This window comes from Phlebotomus papatasi, chromosome 3, assembly GCF_024763615.1.
Source record: "Phlebotomus papatasi isolate M1 chromosome 3, Ppap_2.1, whole genome shotgun sequence".
In the NCBI taxonomy this organism is placed as follows: domain Eukaryota; kingdom Metazoa; phylum Arthropoda; class Insecta; order Diptera; family Psychodidae; genus Phlebotomus; species Phlebotomus papatasi.
The window spans coordinates 12266274-12286807 of NC_077224.1; the positions used below are offsets into that span (position 1 = coordinate 12266274).

At 39.9% G+C, this 20534-nt stretch overlaps 1 protein-coding gene across 1 annotated transcript; it reads left to right on the forward strand.

Moving 5' to 3' along the window:
• Window positions 1-558: 558 nt before the first annotated feature.
• Window positions 559-19051, forward strand: LOC129807748 (protein wings apart-like). Its single transcript, XM_055857207.1, has 7 exons — window positions 559-1306; window positions 1368-1963; window positions 6371-7805; window positions 12221-13664; window positions 17808-17911; window positions 17978-18168; window positions 18236-19051. The coding sequence occupies exons 1-7, from the start codon at window positions 1141-1143 to the stop codon at window positions 18413-18415; spliced, it is 4116 nt and encodes a 1371-aa protein (XP_055713182.1). The 5' UTR covers window positions 559-1140; the 3' UTR covers window positions 18416-19051.
• The last annotated feature ends 1483 nt before the right edge of the window (window positions 19052-20534 follow it).

Below are 20534 nucleotides of genomic sequence, written 5' to 3' on the forward strand. Positions count from 1 at the left end.
ATAGTCGTGCGACTTCGTGAGCATCGCGAATTTCTTTCGTGTTTTCTAACCATTTCCTTCCCATTCGTATTTTCTATTATGGCTGATTTAATAATATTGTATTATAACATTATAATAATATTGTAAAAAAAGAGAGTATTCACGTAAAATTGTTGAATAAAAATCGAATTTTAAATAAATTGAAATACATATTTTTATGTAGTTAAAATAATGTTTAGAAACATTAGAAAGGGTAGAAGAAATATAGAAATCATCTAAATACTCTAAAGAAATTCTGCCGATAATTTTAAAATTTTCTATAGAAATTCTGCAGAATTTTCATACAACGATCGGATCCACCTTAGAACAAAATTCTGCAGAAATTCTGCTGATTTTTCGGCAGTTACTAATTCAAATCTGACGAATTTCTGCAGAATTCTGCAGAATTTGCCGGGTGGGAGGTCAATAATAAAAAGCATTTTCACGGCAGTTAGGCTTTTCAAAATTTTCATTTAAATTTTGGCGCTCTCATGTGGCAACCCAAATTTCCCTTTTGTCTTTCCACTGCTTCTCCACTGGCGCTGCCGTCGCTTCGCCAGCGCCCGTGGCAACAGAGCCGCAAACCCTCTACTTGCAATTTATTCAGCCAATTTTATTGATATTTCCGCGAATATTCCCCCAAAAATCGTGATTAAAAGTGCATATACATCAATTACAGTGCTCATTGGACCCGGTTGTTGTGGCATTTGGGGGCGGCGATGGGAGAAAATAGTGCTGGAAGCTCCACGAAGCATCTGCAAAAACTGTCAAAGTGCGTCTCTCAGCTAATTTTTCGATAAATAATCAATTACTTTTTAGCAATTGCGCCCCAATTGCCTGTGATTTGCATCCCTGCGGTGTTATTAATTAATTTCCGTGGACTTCCGGGTGTGCCTGAGGCGGGGGAGAGACAAAAATTGGTGGATTTTGTGTGGGAGAGTGAGTGAGGAGGGAAGTTTTTTTTTCTACCTTGTTTGCTGGAAAATTTCCCAAAATATTTTTATTTCTTTTTGAGTGAGGAGTTTTTGTGGGGATTTGTGGCTTTCCGGTTGGGGAGTGGAAAGTGGACAGTGGGACCGTGGATAGAGGGTTGAGTGGGGTGTTTAAGGAAGGTGGAAGATCATGTCTCGATGGAATAAAAATCGCAATCAGGCTTTTGCTGTTCCCATTGATTCCCTGATCAAGGAGAAGGAGAACACAAATCGTCCCACAGCTGCCCGTTCGGCTGGTACTGTGGGCAAATGGGGCGTCACGAGTTTCACATCCATCCGGGGGGTGTCTATTTATGGTAAGGAGGGAGATTTGTTGAGGGAGTTTTTGGAGATTAAAAGGGTTTTCCGGCTTTCTAGGTCGCAGTGGATTCTCTCAGTTCAGTCCAAAGCAGGAACCTTCCCCGTCAGCTTACATATCGCCCACGCAGGAACCTCAGCTCAGTCAAAATGCCCCAAATATTGAACCACCAAAGCCCAAGAAATTCTTCAAGAGTCGCAATGCCCCTCCAGAACCCTTCCTCATCCAATCCCCTCAGACTTCGCCATCTGTCGAAGGTTCTCGGCCGGCAAATTTCTACACAGCCGCCCCTGCAGGGACTTCCGGCGAGCCTCAGACGCCCAAGGGCCCTGGTAGGCCACGGAAACCGCGTCCCGAGAAGCCTGAGAAGAAGAAATCTACAAAAAGTACAAAGAAAACAAAAGCAATCGCCGAGGGGGAGGAAAAAGTGGCCAAAGTGACCAAGACCAAGGCCGAGGGATACTCAAAAGCTGCCACAGCTGTCCCTAGCAAACGGTATCTGGCCAGGAATCGCAAAGTTGTCAACTACAGCGAAGACAACAGCCGAAGTCCAAGTCCAGAACGCATTCAGTACGCCCCGCCGACTGAAGCTGCTCCAAGCCCGCCAAAATCAGCTCCCCTGGATCATCCTCCAATCGTCCTCCGGATATCCAAGGTATGTCTCCCTCGAAATTCCATCAATTTTTTCGCGCGCTTTTGCAACAATGCCTAAAAAAAATTTCCGGAATTCCATTCCCGCCTGAAGTTGGCGTTACATTGTGTCAGTTTTTTGTGTCAAAACACCTTTTTAAGTTTTCTCTTCTTCTTTTTTCCTTTTATCACTGAATTTCCTTCATTTCTCCTCATTTTCACTTTTCCAAACACTTTTCTGTGCATCAATCGTGCAATTGAGCAACAAGTAGTGCTGAAAAAAAGTGCCTCAATTAGGATTTTTTGCTGATTTTCCTCAGGTAAAAAAAAGTGTCAATGAAAAGCGAGGTCTATTGATGATTTTTCCCATAATCCCCCTCGTCTCACGGGGATGGGAAGCAGCTGGCCTCACCAGCAGGTACTACACGATCAAGCGTCTCTCTCTGACCAGGCAAATACCACCAAAAGAGCCATACTCAATGAGGCAGAGAGAGAAATTGAGAAATCTGTGTCGTATCAATTGCAAGCATTTTTTTTTTCTCCAGAGAGCTAACGCAAAAAAAAATAATTATGAAAATTTGTCACACGATCCGTGAGGAAAATTGCTGATTCAATTATAATAAATTCAATGCACAAAATTCCCTTGAAGAAGAGAAATTTTTGTGGTGAGATTGGCATTATCTTATCGCTTGGTTTTTCAGTTATAATTATTATTTTTGTGCTTTGCTCTCCATGATAAGTTTTTCTTGACTTTCCGGGAAATCTCTCGGCGGGGCTCAAGATAAGGGGGCTATTATAGCTTCACTCTGGATATCAGTCAAGAGAGTTCGATTAGAGTCTATCGATTTTTTTCAGTACTTCAAAAACAAACACATTCTCTAATCGCTTTACAAAATTTTTATCAAGCTTTTATGGCTTCAATTTTCAAGACAAGTGTTAGAAAAATCCCAGAGAATCTTATTTTAAGTTGGTGTCTGAAGTGCTTTTAAAATGTAGGTCAAAGTAAAATTGATTTCTGCGGACGAGTCAACTGGAGAATGCAATCAGGAAAAGTTCTAGTGTGAAACATTTTCCGCAACATCACGGGAAAATTAATTTATAGTTGTTTATTAGTTCGAATCCTAAACTAAACAGCCGATCAAGCCGGTTAGCCGAAAAAATCGTGGCGTTTTTTGTAACTTGGATATAGCGCCTCTGGTGGTCGAGTGGAAAAGCTTTGTTGCGTAGTATTACGGCAGGCCTCAGCTAAAAGAAAAGCCGATGAAGTGAATTTGGTGGTGCCTGTTGGCATTCTTCGAAATGTCGCGAAAATTCACTTAGAGAAAATGAGAGGTTTTTTAATGTGAAAATTGCTTAATTGCTTAGAGTTAAGTAATTTTCACAAGAAAATCCTTTTAATAATTCAGTTGAATACAGTTATTTGGGTTAATTGTGAATAATTGTCGATATTACGACAAAAACATTGGGATGAAATTTTGAGCTGGAAGACTCATATTCTTTTGAGCTGTCTCAAATTTCAGGATAGGTTTGAGAAAAACCCTTTTGTACAACACTATTTTGGTTAATAAGGAATGCAAAAGTACATATTACAAGAAGGGACACGACCTGCTAATAAGGATAAAATAGAGAAAAAATATATTTTGTCGCATTTTAGAGACTTTTTACAACCGCAGCGCCACCAGACGTTTGTTAAGTGAGTTATTTGTGTCTCTATTAATACTTTCTGAACTGCAAGAATGCCAACAAAGGATAGCAAGTGTTTTGTCTTGCCTCTCTCTCGCATTTCGCTCGAAAACTGACCGAATCACACTTGGCATGCATGGCAAATTGCTCGAATTGCCTGTAATACGATTCAGAAAGCAATTAATACGAACAATAATATCTTACTCGCCGTATTACTCCACTAGAGTGTACTCTTTCTAACACACGTGATTTTCCGGCTTTCCTGGGTATTCTATGGGTAATAAAAATTCTTAAACCGTTTACTGGCCCCCTTGGAATAATATTTCAAAGAGAAAACACGAAAAAGAATTTCCCAACCATCCCAGGTCTCCCCTACTTGATTTTATCTGTCCGCAAGATAAATGTTAGAACTCTGTTTTTATCCAAATATTAATTCCTACTCTTTCTAAAAGAAATAAATCAATAGCACTTGACAAAAAAGACAATTATATGTAGACAATACCCGTGCAGTGTGAAAGTGTAAGAGGTAAAATTTTAATCGATTGAATTTCACTAAATTTAAAAGTTGTTGGAGTAGCATTAGGACTAATATTAGAAACTCCGTTTGATCAATTCTAGAAACCCTCTGGGATGATTTTATTAATAGAATACCTTATTTTAGAAATTTTCAGATTGATTTGAAAAATTTTCCAGAAACAACCAGAAAACGTAGTACAGTCGAAATTGTGAACAAATCCCGCACTACCTCAGAACAAACCGTGTAAAGTCTGTATCTTCGTTTCCTTTAATATGAAACGGTTAAAATTGTGCACTAAAATTGTATAGTTTCTGCTTGAAAAAATCTAAATTGTGTGCAAAACCTACAAAATCTTAGTATAATATAATTAATATAGTGAATAATACTCGCACAGCTTAAGCATAAAATGGTAAAGATTTTGCTAAAATACACTGCTCAAGCAGAGACTGTTTAACTAGCGGTTTCATGCTTCAGTAAAATGATTAATTAATCTTTTATCACTTGTTGTCTTTTAACACTTGTTTTTTTGCAAAACCAATAGAGTAAGGGCTCATAATTTTGGGCAGGGTGCTTATTAGCATCAATGTTCCAAGTTTGAAGTGCGATATTTTCAATACTAATTGACTTTTTTTGTTACTCTCTTTTCAGGAGGGTTATTTAGAAACTTGGGTTTATTGTCTTTGTTTTTACTAAAATTAGTCTTAATACGTTTAAAAATGAATTGACATGTAGAGGTGAATTTGACTTTTATTTTGGACAACTTGTTTATTAATTTGGACAACTTGGCTGTAAATTTGGACAGCTAATCCGCCTCAACAGGATACCCATTCTTCTTCATTTCATGAACCAATCTTACCAAGTCCTCTTCCTGTTCATGTAAGGGAAACGTAGAATGTCACAAGAAGCCTGGAAACTTTCCATATCATTCATTAAAGTGAGTTGACTTCGGCACTCCAAGTACATGCGGATTCGCTCATTCCCTGACCTTTCCGGGAGCCTTTCAAGGCTTTTCTCGCTACATTTCTTTCGTGTAGATAATGCTCCTTTGTTTCTTCAGGTATTTGTCCAACCTAGTCATCACAAAATCTAAAACTTCACGAAATTTCGTGAGAAAAACACCTGTCCAAAATAAGGAGTATCACCTCACTGGTAAATGTCTTAAAAAATTTCCCATTTTTCACACGAAAAATCTAATTCACAAGGCAAATCTCACTTCAGGTCAAATGTACAAATCACCACTAACGTGAATCAACACAATATTCAATGAATATTCAATAATATCACTCAAAAAAAGCGAAGAAACATTGTTAGTACTTCACCACAGCTAAATAAGACTGAAGTAAACACAAAGTTCTGTCATATTAATTTATCATAAGCAATTGCTCACACTGCATTTTTAACAAAGCAATTTTAACTGAAATCATATTCAAAATTTAACGTATTTAGTGTTAAAGTCTTCCAAAAAGAACAAATATTTAGATAGAATTCATTATTCATCAAATATTGGAATAAAAATCTATAATTTTAATCAATTTATTTTTAGTGTCCAATTTTATCCTCAAGTATCCAAAATAAGAAACTGGACAAAATTATGAGCCTTTCCCATATCAAATGTATTTTTTTAAGTTCCTAATTTTCCAATTGGACACGAACATTTTGCCCAACCCATATTCCACCGTTAATTTCTATTGTTTTTCCTCAAGTGAAAATATTTGTCTAGACGCAGGAGTAAACAAAAGGTGTTTCTCTCTCTTTAGGATATTTTCAAACAAACCTATATTTATCTTTAAACAAATTTAAAACAAAAAAAAAGGAAATCAGAAAGGGGGATGATGGACATTGAATTTTAATGCCTGAGAGAGACCTTCAATATTTTGATCAATGTTGTACGCATGCATCCAATTTGAAATTGGGCACAGGCACTGAATTATGCTTGTCCTCAATTTGGTCGGAAATGTCCTCTTTTTTTCATTTTATTGCTTTCCTAAAATCAATACAGTAGGCTCTCGCTCAATCGAATTCAAATTCAAATTCATTGTAGTTCTTCTTATTTTATCGTGATTCTTTATAATTGAGTGTATTTTGTGGAATTTACAGAGGCTGTGATGCCCAAATCTCTTGATAAACTGGAAGACATTTTGCCCCAAATGCCCAATTGGGAGAGAGTCCACTGTAAACGTTTGGTAGAGATTTTGATGGGGATTTTTGTGTTTTTTTTTTGCTGGGATTTAGGGAACATCGAGGCTGGTGAGCACGGATAGTGATGAAGTGAACAATTCACCAACTTATACAGCACCAACACAGAGTCTTTTGCCACCAACTGCTCCGGTGGCAAGTGCAGCAGCACCAATTGGGGATCCTGTGGGCGCTTTGACGTCCACGGCGGAATTATTGGCAGTTCTGTCTGAACAGTCAAATCCAGCTCCGGCTGTTCAGGTGCCAGAAATAGTGACGCCCAAGAGGCCTGAGGAAGACAGTGGAGGAGGAGGAGGAGAGTGTTTGAAGATTAAGATACGCACGGATGGGATTAAGGGTTTCATCAATAGCACAAATTTGCCAGCTGTGAAGGAGGGAAAGGCCGGAAGGGGAAGGAAGAAGGCCGTGAAGGTTGATGAGAGACTGTCAGAGGCCAAAGTTGTTCCGGAAGTGAGAGTAACGAGAGCTTCAAGGAGAAATCAGGAGTCAGTGACAGCAGAAAGTCCTCCTTCGGCTCCAAAAATCACTCTTTTATTGCCGCCGGCAAAGAAGCCTCCGGGAGCATCTCCTCAGCCTGGAAGTGAGAATTATGAGCTGTACAGGACTCTAGCGTCACCGTCAGAACGGGATTTTGACTCTCAGAGTTCTATTTTGGGCAGTGTATCATCCAACAATACGCCAACTCCTGTGGCCCTTGGAGGACTTCCATTGGAGGAGACTTGTGTCATTCGACGACGAGAATCCAGTGACGGAACTAGTGATATTGATACTTCTCAGCATAGTTCACTAGTTGCACCTCCGTCGGACATCAATGTTCGCCTGAATGCCATTTCCGAGTCCTCAGAACAGGACGAAGCCGAAGTAGCTGTGAAGGTGATTGAGGAGAAGAAGTCGCCGGCAAAAGCAACTCCGGCCCCAGTCACAAATCGCCGAATAACCCGACGGGGAGCAGCAATGAAGTCGATTCCGGAGGAAGTGAAGGAACCAACACCTCCGCCGGCTGTCAAGGAACCACCTCCGCCCGTGTCTGGTCGTGTGACCAGGAACAACAACAATGGGAATATTCCAAAACCACCGCCAACGCGCAGCTACACCCGGAAACGCCGTGGAACAAAGATTGAGGAGCAGCCAGAGACAAAAATACCCGAAGAAGCTCCAGAGATCTCTGCCAATCCCAATGACAGCTCCAAGGATCAGACAGAACTCAACAATGTCACAAATTCCGCCTGCGAAGATTCTATTCCCGAAGGGAAACCCAGAGCCAAATACCGACGTGGACGATATGGCCAGAAGGAGGTCAACAGCGAAGAGGTATCTCAGGAATCTCTGGAAGTCAGAGACAAGAACAGCGAAGTGGATGACAGTGACAGGAATATGGATGAAAATAGTTCAGAGAAACCGAGTGTAAAGCTGCTGATCTCAAAGAAGAAGGGAAGTATCTTCAAAAGTCGAGCACTCGTCACAGATGCCGGTAAGTCTTCTTTCACTTTTTAAGCCCCTAGGAATTTGTCTTTGTTTTTGCCAAAAGCTGGATTAGAATGTTCGCCCAGAGAGAAAAATTGTTGAGAGACAAGTGACCTTTATCAGTGTTAAAATGATGTGAGAGATTGTGAAAACACGACAAAAAGCACGAGTCTTTTTATCAATATCAAAGTTTATTTGCATTTTTTGTTTAACTTTATTACAGGGTGCTCTATTTTTTTAAAATCATTTTTAACAGAGAAAAAATATTCACACGAAACTTGAAAACGTAATTTAGAAACATGTCTAATTCTGAATCGTTTTCCGAAGACTGCTACTTAAACGCTTGTTTTTGGACTGATGGAATTCTCTTTTACTTCTTCTAAATCCATAGAATTATTCACTGTTTCATTCAGAAACATAATATATAAAACAAAAATTATCAAAAACACTAAAGAAAATTTACAAAATAATGATAATACTGAAATAAGTTAGCGTTCGCTAAGTGGATCGTCTCTTCGCTAATTGGATCAAATGGTTTTTATATTTGGATCACTCAGTTTACAAGCATATTAAAACGACAAAATGTTTTTTTACTACATTTTTAAAATTTTTATTGCGTTGTGAACGGCAATCTTTGGTTTATAAACAACAATAGGAGGAACAAGTTTATCAGTAGCAGACACCATGAAGAGTATTGTGACACATTCCTTCGGTGCAGGAATTTCTAAGAGCTGACACAACATGTGAACCATTCCTGGGTAGGAATTCTGTAACTCGGTGAACTCTTCACTAGTGAACGATTCACTAGTAAAAGGTTCACAAGCTTCCCTTCACGACTGCTAGAAAAGTTATTCCGTAACTTTGTGTGAAGCAGACAGGGGAAGTGTGTTGAAATTTTCATTAAATTTAAGATTTTCATCAATATTTTAACTAAATACCTATGAAAAACATTAGAATTGAGTATTAGAAATTATGTAGTCTTGTTTTTCAAGCTGAGTATGGAAAAAAATTTCACTGGCTTCACCGAGTGATAACATACCCGTCAAATAATTTCGTCAGATATCTTTAAGATTTCTGCAGAAAATATCTACACCTCTGCCGAAAATCTGCCGATAAATCTGTAGATATTCCTACGAATTTTATTTGGGCTTGGGACAAAATTCGTCAGAAATTTTTCCAGATTTTCTGACGAATCCTGGTGCATAGATTAGATTAGATTAGATTAGATTTCAGTTTATTTCCTGCCTTTTGGATCCAACGATCCTTTCATAAGACTATATGTAAAACTCTGACGAATTTCTGTAGATATTTTGCCGATTTTCTGTAGAATTTTTTCTACATTCCAGACTTTCCAAACAGCTGTGTCTGAAAAGATGGAATATTTTTCACTGAAGTTTGCAAAATTCAATAGAGTTATTCTTGGTGATATCACAGTGTTTATATAAAATAAAGAATTCTGCGACGTCGTGTTATAAGTAGAGAATAGTGAAGTGATATCTTTAAACACAGTGTCGACCTAAATTTCGTGTTTTTGTATCATTCGATTGGCGATTTTTAAGAAATTAGTATTTTTGCTCGCATCTTTTTAGTTATCTAAAATGTTTAATCGGTAATGCTTGTTAAACAGAGCATACCATTTTCTTTGTAACTTCTACAGTTTCTTGATAAATTAACAATATTTTTGTTAAGAAAATGGAGACTATGCAGATTTGCTATGCAGAATTTCGGCCGAAAATCAACAGAATTTCTCTAAATGTACTAGAATATACCGTTACAATTCAAAAAACCTCCGAGTAAAATCGGAAGGTAGAGCAATGATTTGACGGGTCATCAATTTTGAGAGGTGATCACTTCACAAAGTTACAGAATCCCCACCCCTTTCCATCCGGATAATAGTTTGGAATTTTGAAGATCTCGCAGATGATTTTTTGACGCTGTCCAGAATTTGTTCCTTGCTGATGGGATGCCAACCATCCGCATATCCCAGGATCCACATGACAAGTTCTTCTTGTTCTTTTGTAAGCGTCTTTGGCCTGCCATTGGGGCGCTCTTCCGGGTATCTGCCGGACAATTTGTTGTACAGTGTTGCCCTTGGTACATTAAATGTTTTGGATACATAGGTCATGGTAGAACCATCTCGTACACACTTCAAGGCATTCTTTAGATCAGAGGTGTGCAAGAACGGTTTGAAACCGCACAAATATCAAGAAACTTGTACGTCAATGGTCAAAACGCTGTCTCAATAAACTTATTTTGACGTTTATTCGGTTTCAAACGGTTTCTGCACACCTCTGCTTGAGATCTTCCTTATTCTTAGGAATCTTTTCCTCTGTTCCCTTCGGCATCTGAAATAGTAAAACAGTGCTGAACAATGCGATTCCCGGAAAAAAATATTGATTTGCGAAGTGCCCGTTTTAGAGCAAAATGTAAACAGCCACAAATTCACTAATTTCTATATAAAATATTATTGTTTCATGAAAATTGATTAACTCACCTTGTAGGGGAATGATTGCACTTCACTTTTAATAAAACCTTTGGATTTAAAATACTTTTTTTCACAAGGAAAAAATAATTAAATGTTTTTAATCAACCAGGGTATGAATTCTGAGATGCTGTGAGCATTTCATTTGACAGTTTCTGTGAAAGTTTCAGAGAAAGCGATTCTAAGCGTCTGTGAATTTCTCGCGTGAAAAACTCACTAGCTAATATTTTTCACCGAGAAGAGTTTGGGTGAAAAGGTTTTCACCGATAGATTTTGGCTATTTTATACCAATAAAATCTAATAGGAATGCTTCTTAGAGGTCCTCTTAGGTCAATTCACGTTAATACATTTTAACAAATAAGCCGAAATATGGTTAAAAAACCAGTTTGAAAAATCTTCAAAATTTTCGGTGGCTCTCCTGTGATTGCATAATATTCTGTTCGAAGTACTGCCGGCGATTTTTAGATGCTCACCGGCCGTTTTATTCACTAAAACAGCATATTTTGTCATCACTTCATCATTATTTGTTCATAGAAATGTGAAAAAAAAGAATTTTCTAAAATACACAAAACACTGTGAAATCTGACGTTTCAAAGAAACATTCAGAGTTGTGAAATCCTCCTCAAAAGTACGTAGAGGTGGAACAAAATGGCCCGCAAACAGCATGAAAGGGTGATATCTTCTCGAGAACTTAGTTTTGGCATTCTAGCAAAAGCTCTCCATGAATGCTGTCAGTCACTTTTCACTCACAATCTGAGAATCGCAATTCTAGCAGCTGTGAAAAATCTATCGTGATATCTTCATTTTGATTTTTTCACTGGTACGAGTATCACCAAATCTTAGAAGTCACCCCCCAGCTGTCATTAGCGAAAATATCTCTGAAAGAACAATTTTAGTGCAGAACCCAGCTGGCACAATTTTGAAATGAGTCGATTACACTCACTTATTTAATGGATAAAAACTACTTCCTGGCAAGTGGCCTTCAAAGTTGAAGCCACTTTCTCACATTCACATACAGATTCGTATGGAAATTTTTCTGCACTCGTGACCTTTACACGATATATGTCACAATTGAGGTGTGCTTTGTACACAGGACTCTGTGCCTTGTAAAGAGGGATAAATATTCTATATTTCCATCTAAAAAGTTTTTCGGAATTCGAAGTATAAGCTGAGTTTGGAAGTAATTTATGAGTTGGCTTCAAATAGCTCCATATAAAAAAGCTTTTTGTCAGGGGGTAGGATAAAAATATCATTTTTGCTCTTTCTCAAAGTTGAATAGTCATATTATGTTACTGTAGTGACTATATTACGGAAATAAAAATAAAAATATTATTTTTCGTGGTTTATCTAGTTAGCGTAGTCATAACGATCCACATAGCGAAGCGTCAGGATTAGCACACTTGACAGTACACACAAAAACACAAAACAGAGTTCGGAATTTTCGGTAGAAGTCTCGTAACGCTTGCTCAGCACTGTTCTTAAAAATTGAATTTGAATTATTATATGGACAATGAGAGAACGCATAAAACCACAAAAGCTGAAATTGTAAAGAATCTCAGCTGAAACGTGGAAACTTGTTTCTCAACAGCTTTTCATTTAATCCGGGATTTTATACAGTAGACTCTAGGTCAATTAGCTCTTTTTCAATCGGACGAAAAAATTTGTTGACAATTTTCACGTTTAATTATGAAGCTAATTCGCTCAAAAACGCTGTAGTTCTTCCTATTTTATCGTGATTCTTTATAATTGAGCGCTTTTTGTGGAATTTACATTAACTGTGATGGCCAAATCTCTCGATAATTCGGATGAAATTTTGCCCTATATAGCAATGACGAAGAATAATTCGCAGAATGCTCGAAATGCTTCCTTTTGTTTGTTTGAAGTTCGAGCACTTTGCGAATGTTTGTGTTGTTTCCACCATAAGGAAAATCCTGTTTCAGACGCTGGCAAGAAGAGGCATGTGTACAAGCACAAATGGGACGATGACAGTAAAGGCAACTCATCCCTCTTGGGCAGTGATGCCACAAAGACGCCCCTGGCGGATGAGTTTAGCCTCCTCGAGGGCAGCAGCACGAGTCTGTCTCGTGTGCCCAAGCCAGAAGACAGTGCAACTGATCGGGAGAGTGTGCTGAATTTCTCGCGGGAGTGTCAGCAGGAGGTGCAACAGGAGAAGTACTATACGCGTGTGCGGAATGTGAAGAAGGCACATCAGATTCAGGAAATTGGAGAATTTCAGGAGATGGATGATGATGTTGAGTACATTTTGGATGCTCTGCAGCCTCACAATCCCATCAGCACGAGATGCCTATCGGCCATTCAGTTGTCGTCCAAGTGCATGACTCCAGGGTTTAGGATGCATGTCCGGGCCCATGGGACAGTGGCAAAGTTCTTCAGGGCACTGAGAGATGCGACAAAGGATCAGAGTTTGGGACTGTGCACGGCAACGATAATGTTTGTTCTGTCGCAGGATAATTTGAATATGGATCTGGACAGGGATTCGCTGGAGTTGATGCTGAGTCTGCTGGAGTCAGATGTGAGTCATGCTGATGCCCTGGACGATGCTGGACTGAGTTTGCAACAGTTGCAGCGGAATAAGCAGAAGGTGAGGGAATTGTGTGAAGAGGTGAAGAGTCATGGGAAGGCACAACATCTCAATCTGGACAATATTACGGTGGGAACACTGGCTATGGAAACCCTCCTGAGTCTGACGTCCAAACGAGCTGGAGAGTGGTTTAAGGAGGAATTGAGGAATTTGGGTGGATTGGAGCACATCATCAATACAATCTGTGAATGCTGTCGACAGATTTCGGATTATGTTGTGGGCTGGACGGATGCTCTGTTGGATAAATTGCGGAAAATTGAACGGTGCCTGAGGGTGCTGGAGAATGTGATGGAGATGAATGAGCAGAATCAGAGTTATATCCTTGGCTATCGCAATGGCCATGCCATTGAGACTCTGGTGAAATTGTACAAACTCTGCGATCGGGAGATTGCTCTCTACCCGACAAATGATCAGACACCCAAAGAAAATCCCGGAGTGGTTATCCGGGAAGCCCTTGTGCCCACCCTCAAGGTTCTCATTGCCCTAACGCATCCCTTCAATGATCGGGCAGTTGGGGCAGTTTTTCTGGGCGAGAAAGAGGGATTGTTCGACACGAGTCTCCATCTGCTGCTGCAGGCACCGAATTATGTTCCGGAGAAGTGTATCTTCGAATTGAGCATCTTGGTACTGCTGCTGCTCATCAATCTGACCATGTACACAAAGGCCAACAGATCCATCATCATGGAGGCCAATGCTCTGTCGGACTTTGGGAGTCAATTTGCCAAAGTGCCAGCCATCAAGGCTCTCGTGGAATTCTTCTATAAATGTGAAGAATTGGCCAGGTAAGTGCCATTCTCTTCTTTCGTTCTTGCTCTCTTTTTCAGGAAGATCAACTTTGAAGATTGTAGATAAATTGACTTAGTGACAGTTCGCCATGATGCACATGCTTTATGGCAATTATGCATCACGGAAAAGTTTGACCGTTTCACTCATGAATTGCAAATTCGATTTAAAAATCGTTTTACAGAAAAGATTTTGAAAAATTCGAAGATCCAAAAAAGAGACTTTCTTACTTCTTGATAATTCCGCAAGGTGGCTGAGGTACATCTAAAAAGATGTAAAGATCTAAAGATCTAAAAAAGATGTTATCACAGATTTTTGTATCACAGACGGTTTATGGATTTCCGCGTTTTTTTTTGTCCTTTTGTTTAAAACGGGGACGACACACGAATAAGTTAAATAAAACAGTCCATAAAAAGTCAGGACTGACATTTAACACTCATGCGACGTTACAGTGTGTTTGGGGATCACTAACCCCAACGTCTGACCTCAACCGCCCTCCATAGTCCATGAATTCATTATAAATAACGATTGATGAGCGGAGAGCGGTCATCGAAACGGTGGTTGTAAACCTTTTGGTGTTTATTTTGAGGCGTTTTAAACCTTCCACCGGTTCTAGGGGTACTGCATCCCTTGTGCCCACTACAATGGGCACCACCGAGACAGAGGTTGTGTTGTACAGCCTCTGTACTACGGGAAGAAGGGTTTTATATTTCTCAACCTTGTCCCTGAACCCTTGGGCAAGCCCGTCCCCATCCTCGTGGCGGACTGTGACATCCACCACAAAGACCCCATCCTGGTTATTTACCATCAGATCGGGGCGGAGACGGTTGCCGTCGGGGAGGGAGAAGGTTTGCTCTTTACTGAGCACTACCCCCGGATCCTTTCTCGCCATTTCCTCCCTGATCATGTCTCTGATCATATCGTGGCGCCGGATCGTTCTGTTTTTGGCACGGGTACAGAGACCCAAAATGTGACCAAGCGTCTCGGGTAGAGCGCCACATCTCCTGCAGTTTATTGACTGGTGATCCATATATCTGGCCGTGGCGACCTTGTTGCCAAGATTATTTGTTCGCGCACGAAGTGTCGTGAGATATTTGGCTGGCTTCAATAGCTCTGGCCGAAAGAGCCATTGATTGCTCTCTCTCTCGAGTCCCTGAAAGCATGAACAGCGCTCCCCTGCGTTCGGCTCACAGCCCATGCCTCCAGCATGCTTCGCCGCTCTCGGGCCTTGTAGTTCTCGACGGCCCGGGTTGTTGTCACTGGCCATTCAATGGCCCCGGCCCTTGCGAGACTTTCTAGCTTTTTCTGGGCTTCCGGGGCCTCGCCCAGCTGGCGCATGATTGGGTCGTCAGACTGAGCAAATTTGAGGCCCAGCTTGAGAACAGTCGAGGTAGTTAGCACCTCAAGCCTAGGAACTCCGAGTCCCCCGTCTTTATTCCCGCAGTACAACAACCCGTTACAAACGGACTGCGGGAGGTGAAGAATCTCTTTGATCATCACTCTCACATCTGTATTCAGCTGTCTCAAGACCGTTGCTGAAGGCATAACAACAGTAAGCTGGTAAAGATAGTGGGGTATGATAAATCTGCAAATTAGTTGGAGGTTTTGGTGAGGTTTCAGGGGCAAACACCTCACTCTCCCTAGGCACTCGCCATAGAAGAACGACGTTTACTGTTCTTGTCCCATTATTTAGTCACTCCATAATCACTGAGTAACTCTTTTGCCAGCGTTTTAGTGGAATATTTGATAAATTTTCTCCATCTTGTTCGAAAATTTAGTATGAAAATTCGAAATGGAACTTGAATTCTTCGAACATCAACGACTTTTTGTGCAAATGGAGTTCCATTTACCTTTCAGGTGTGTTTCTGCTGATGAAGTTCTATTTGCTGTTTCACGCGTTAAGTCTGATGCTCAGGGTGACGACGAGGTTTTCTTGGCATTTGTCAAAATAATTCTGCCCGTTATTGCAGAAACACTCAACTTTATTATCGCTTCATCTTCTTACACTACAGTTTGGAAATCTGCCCTAGTGGTTCCTATACCCAAGGTAAATAATTCAATTGGCCCTTCTGGCTTTAGGCCGATCAGTTTGCTGTCCGTCCTCTCGAAGGTTTTCGAAGCGCTTCTCTTATAGAGCAGATCTCAGCCTTCCTGAGCTCTGGGCGGTTGATTGTAGATTTTCAGTCAGGTTTTCGCAGCGGTCATAGTACCACTGGAGCGCTACTCCGGGTGCAACATGACATAGCTGTTTCGCTTGACAACCGTAGATTTGCTATTCTGATCTTGCTGGACTTCACCAAAGCATTTGACAGCATCCCGCATAAACTCCTGTTCTTCAAGCTTTACAGTCAGTTCAATTTCTCCTCTTGTGCTATCTCACTCATTCAGTCCTATCTTGAAGGACGAACTCAGAGAGTCAGATTTGGTGGTCGACTGTCGGAGCCCGTGTCTCTTGATCGTGGGGTGGCACAGGGCTCTCTGCTTGGCCCACTTCTGTTCTCTCTATTTTATTAATGACCTACCAGCAGTTTTGGTTGGCTGTTCATATCACTTATATGCTGACGATCTACAGATATATTTGGATGGGGACCCATCTGATATAACTCCTGCCTTTATGCACTTAAATGCAAATTTGGCTTATATAGAAAACCGGGCTACTCTTAATGGACTATCTTTAAACCCCAAAAAGTCACAGGCACTTATTATCTCCAGGAGACCCTTATCAGAAGCTCCTGTTCCTATCACAATCTATGGGCAGGTGGTACCAGTAGTTGAGCGTGCCCGCAATCTGGGAGTAATCTTTAATTCATCCCTTACGTGGTCTGACCATATATCTCACATCAATCAAAGAGTGCATTGCACTCTTCGGACTCTTCGACGATACCGTGAAATTACCCCTCGAGATACCCGCTTACTCCTTGTGAGGGCTCTGCTTATCCCAATTATCACATATGGGGCTGAGCTATTTTTTGCGGCTGACAGTGAAACTATCAAACGACTATCAGTGACTTTCCACAACTGCGTAAGGTACATTTGTGGTTTCTGTCCTCGTGACCACATCTCGGCGCACCGCAATATTCTAGTGGGCTGTGATCTCCTTTCACTCCTTCGTATGAGAGCGGTTACTTTTCTTTTCCAGCTGATTATGTCTGGGAAGCCGCGATACTTAGCCACACTCTTGATTCCTGGAGCCTCGGCCAGACTGTGTGGACTTCTGCTCCCTAGAGCTCACTCGAACCAGTATTCGCGAACGCTTTTTGTTGATGGGGTTGTTCTTTACAACTCTCTCCCTGTCAGTGCTAGAATCTCACAGGATGGCATTGCAAGGCACTATCAGTCTAGGTCAGATGGGAGTTAGGAACATTCTTGTATAGACATTCTTTTTTTTTCAATAAATCTAAATCTAATTCTAGGAGCGCGATTTCTCTATAGTTGGTGCATTCCAACCGGTCACCTTTCTCGTAGATTGGGACTACCACCGCCACTCTCCAATCACAAAGCATGATCTCCGACTCTCAGATCCTACAGACAAGGTCATAGATCCGGTCATGAAGCTCGGTTCCCCCATGTTTCACAAGCTCCGCTGGGATGTTGTCTTCCCCTAGTTCCTTGTGATTTTTCAGAGATAAGATTGTTCTCACTACATCTTCTCTCGTTGGAACCTCTTCCTCGCGGCCATCGGTAGTTCGTGTCTGTACTTTTTTCCCCTGCTCCGATGCTTCATCGCTCACGCACAGCAGTTGTCGGAAATACTCTTTCCATCTCTTCACAATATCATTTGTTTGCACCAAAAGATTTCCTAGTTGGTCCTTGCATAGAGACACCTGCGGTTGGTAGCCGTTGCGTTTTTTAACGCTACTGCTCGGTAAAAGGTTCTGACTTCCTTTTATGCAGCGCATCAATGTCTTCCAGTTGTCGGTTCAGGTATCGCCTCTTCTTCATTCAGAGGAACCTTTGCATCTTCTTCCGAACTGTCCTGAAATTCAGAGCCGTTTTCCTTGATGATCTGCCCAACATTCGCTTGTATTTTTCCTTGTAATTTACTGTAATTTATCGCTATCAAGTTATCTTCAATCAATCTTCCGTTTCATCAACTCTGTTAAAATGTTTTTAACAGAGAATTATGTATAATTCTTTCACAGAATGGCTGAGAGGAATACCGATGATCTCTTGGAGTCAAATCCCAAGAAGTACGAGAAGAAGCACAAGACTGCTCAAGAGGAAGTTGAGGAGACTGTGACAAAGTGTAAGAAATGAGGGGAACTCACTTCTTCAGAGATATCCTTCTCATTTTTTTTGGTTGTCTTTTCAGTGCTCCAGAAAGCTGGTCATCATATGGAGCACACAATGCTGGCCAGCTATGTTTGCCTCCTGCTGGGCCATTTGCTGATGGACAATGCGGAGAACGAGAAGAAGATCCGACCATACCTCAGGGACGCCACCTTCGATGACATGGTGAAAGTCCTCGAAAAGTACTACAATTTCATGAATCTCACAGCCAGCGTAAGTGGGCGGGGCTTTTTTTTAGATTGAAAGGGCGGGGCCTAGAGATTTTGTTTTTCTTTTGCAGTCTGAAGCATCAGTTGTGGCTCATATAAAGTGGACAAAGGGGATCATTGACTACTTGACGAAATGTGATTCACATTCCAGCAGCCACCAAGAAGCAGTTTCATCAACAGCTCCATCAGTTTCACGTGCTGGTGCTCCTGGAGGTTATTCTTATGGCACATCTCATTACAGTACAAGATAGAGAGAGAGAGAGCGAGAGAGAAATCGGTGAGTGCGTGAGATTTAGACAAATTTCTAAATAGGATCAAAAAGTAATTTAGGACAAGTGAAATGAAATACAAAAAAAAAATTAACTTGAAATAACAATTTTAGACACTATTTACTTATAGATTAATAGTAATTGTAAAAAAAGAAAGATTAAAAAAAAGAAATTGTCAAAGTTGAGCATAAACATTTAAAGAAAAAATAGTTAAGTCGTTGTATGTTTTTATTCCTTTATGATAATGACTTCTATCTCTTTCTTTTCTCTAATTATTAAATTGTCTTTTTTCCTGGTATAATTCTCAAATTATATAGGATTTTGATGTAGTTGATGGTAGAATATTTAAAACAAAAAAAAATAAATAAACAACGCAAGATTGTATAAATAGTTTAAAAATCAATTGTTTTTCTTCTCACAATCTTTTAACAACCTCACAACCAAGCTAAGGATTTTATTACACTTCAAAGCGTGGAGATACAAAGTGAAAAAAAATTATATATTCAATGTTACCTGTATAAAAAAAAAAGAAAGTAAGAATTGATAAAATTGTGAAGAATGCTAAAACAACAAAATAGTAAATAAAATATTTGGACCAACGTACCAATATCTAGCTCATCATGGCATTTTTATTATTATTGTATAGAGGGGCCTGTAAAGAATCTCAGCTACCATAAGCTAATTGGGGGCCTATCACTGTTTTACAGTGCCCAAGAAAAAGGTTCTAGAAACCATATTTTTCAACCGAATGGGTTCAGTGAGGATTCATTTGAAAGGTCTTGGAATACCGGACAAGTCTGAATGATAAAATCTTGTTAGAGTACTTAACTCCAGTGAAAATTATTTGTGCAGAAAAGGCCAGCAGGGAAATTCTGTAATTTTTGTTGCATTGTCACACGTGACTAAGAAATTTGACAATGCCAATCGAACTTTCTTTTCTCATATCAGAAAGAGTTCAAAAAATGCAATTCATTGATTCTTTTTAATGAAATCCCTACTTTGAGTGTTCGGATAGCCTGGTTTCTATATCAGGCTGAGAAGGCAACAAATTTACTTCAACATCAAGCCTGACTACAACCTCAAAGCATTCTAAATTAACCTGTTCAGGCTCAAAAGGTTCTCAGTTTAGGATTAGTTTAGATCCACAGCTCGATGGACTTTCTCATGTATTTCCTCATCTCATTTGATACCAAATTACTTACTGGACTTGAGCTTTTGGAATTTAACTGTCTCAATTGAATCCACTGAGACTACACTGACTTCTTCATCAGATTGAGAAGGTACCAAATTCACTTCAACATCTGGCATGACATCAGCGTGATCAGGCTCAGAAGGGTATTCAGAATATTTCAGATGGTTCAAATTCACAGCTCGATGGACTTGCTCATGTTTCTTCATCTAAGTCATTTGATGCCCAATTTTTGGACTTGTAGCCGCACCCTTCATATCCCCAGAGACGATCATCGATCTGCAATCAAAAAATCGATTACTCTGAAAAATTTTCGCAAGTTATGTGATAAGTTTTCTTGATAAATTTAGATTTTATATGTGACATTGCCATAATTTTCGAGATCTTAACCGCTGCTTTTAGAATCTACCTACAACACTAAAAGCTGCTCATGTATACGACAGTAAATTATTTCTATTTCTCTTACAAGGGAGGTCATCGAGTCATCAAATTCTGATTGGCTTCATATTAAGAACATAGACGGGGACGGGCATCATAAGGATTGTGTCATACTCAAAAGCAAGCAGACGGTGTTTATAACGCAAAAGTCTCGAGTTCGATTCTTGCTTAGCGCCGTTTTACTTTTTATTTTTTTTAAATCAGACATACATTTATTTATCGTTTTTTTAATCACTGACTGTTTTTTGTATCATTAATATAGCAATATTTGCTTTGCACTGTAATATACTCCTAATATGAATGTTTAACTAAAGTAGCGTTTTAAAAGCTCTTTTACGCGTTTGCTGATTTTAATTTTTTTAAAGAAAAAGAAATTGAGAATTCATCCTCATATATATGGTCTTATTTGTCCTAGATATACATAACGTTATTTTTATTTACTTTTAACTCTTTCACGTCATTAGCGTCATATAA

Coding starts and splice junctions, on each gene's coding strand:
- LOC129807748 (XM_055857207.1), top strand. CDS start 1,141: ATGTCTCGATGGAATAAAAATCGCAATCAGGCTTTTGCTGTTCCCATT. Junction 1,964..6,370: donor TCGTCCTCCGGATATCCAAG/GTATGTCTCCCT, acceptor GCTGGGATTTAG/GGAACATCGAGGCTGGTGAG. Junction 17,912..17,977: donor TGAGGAGACTGTGACAAAGT/GTAAGAAATGAG, acceptor TTGTCTTTTCAG/TGCTCCAGAAAGCTGGTCAT.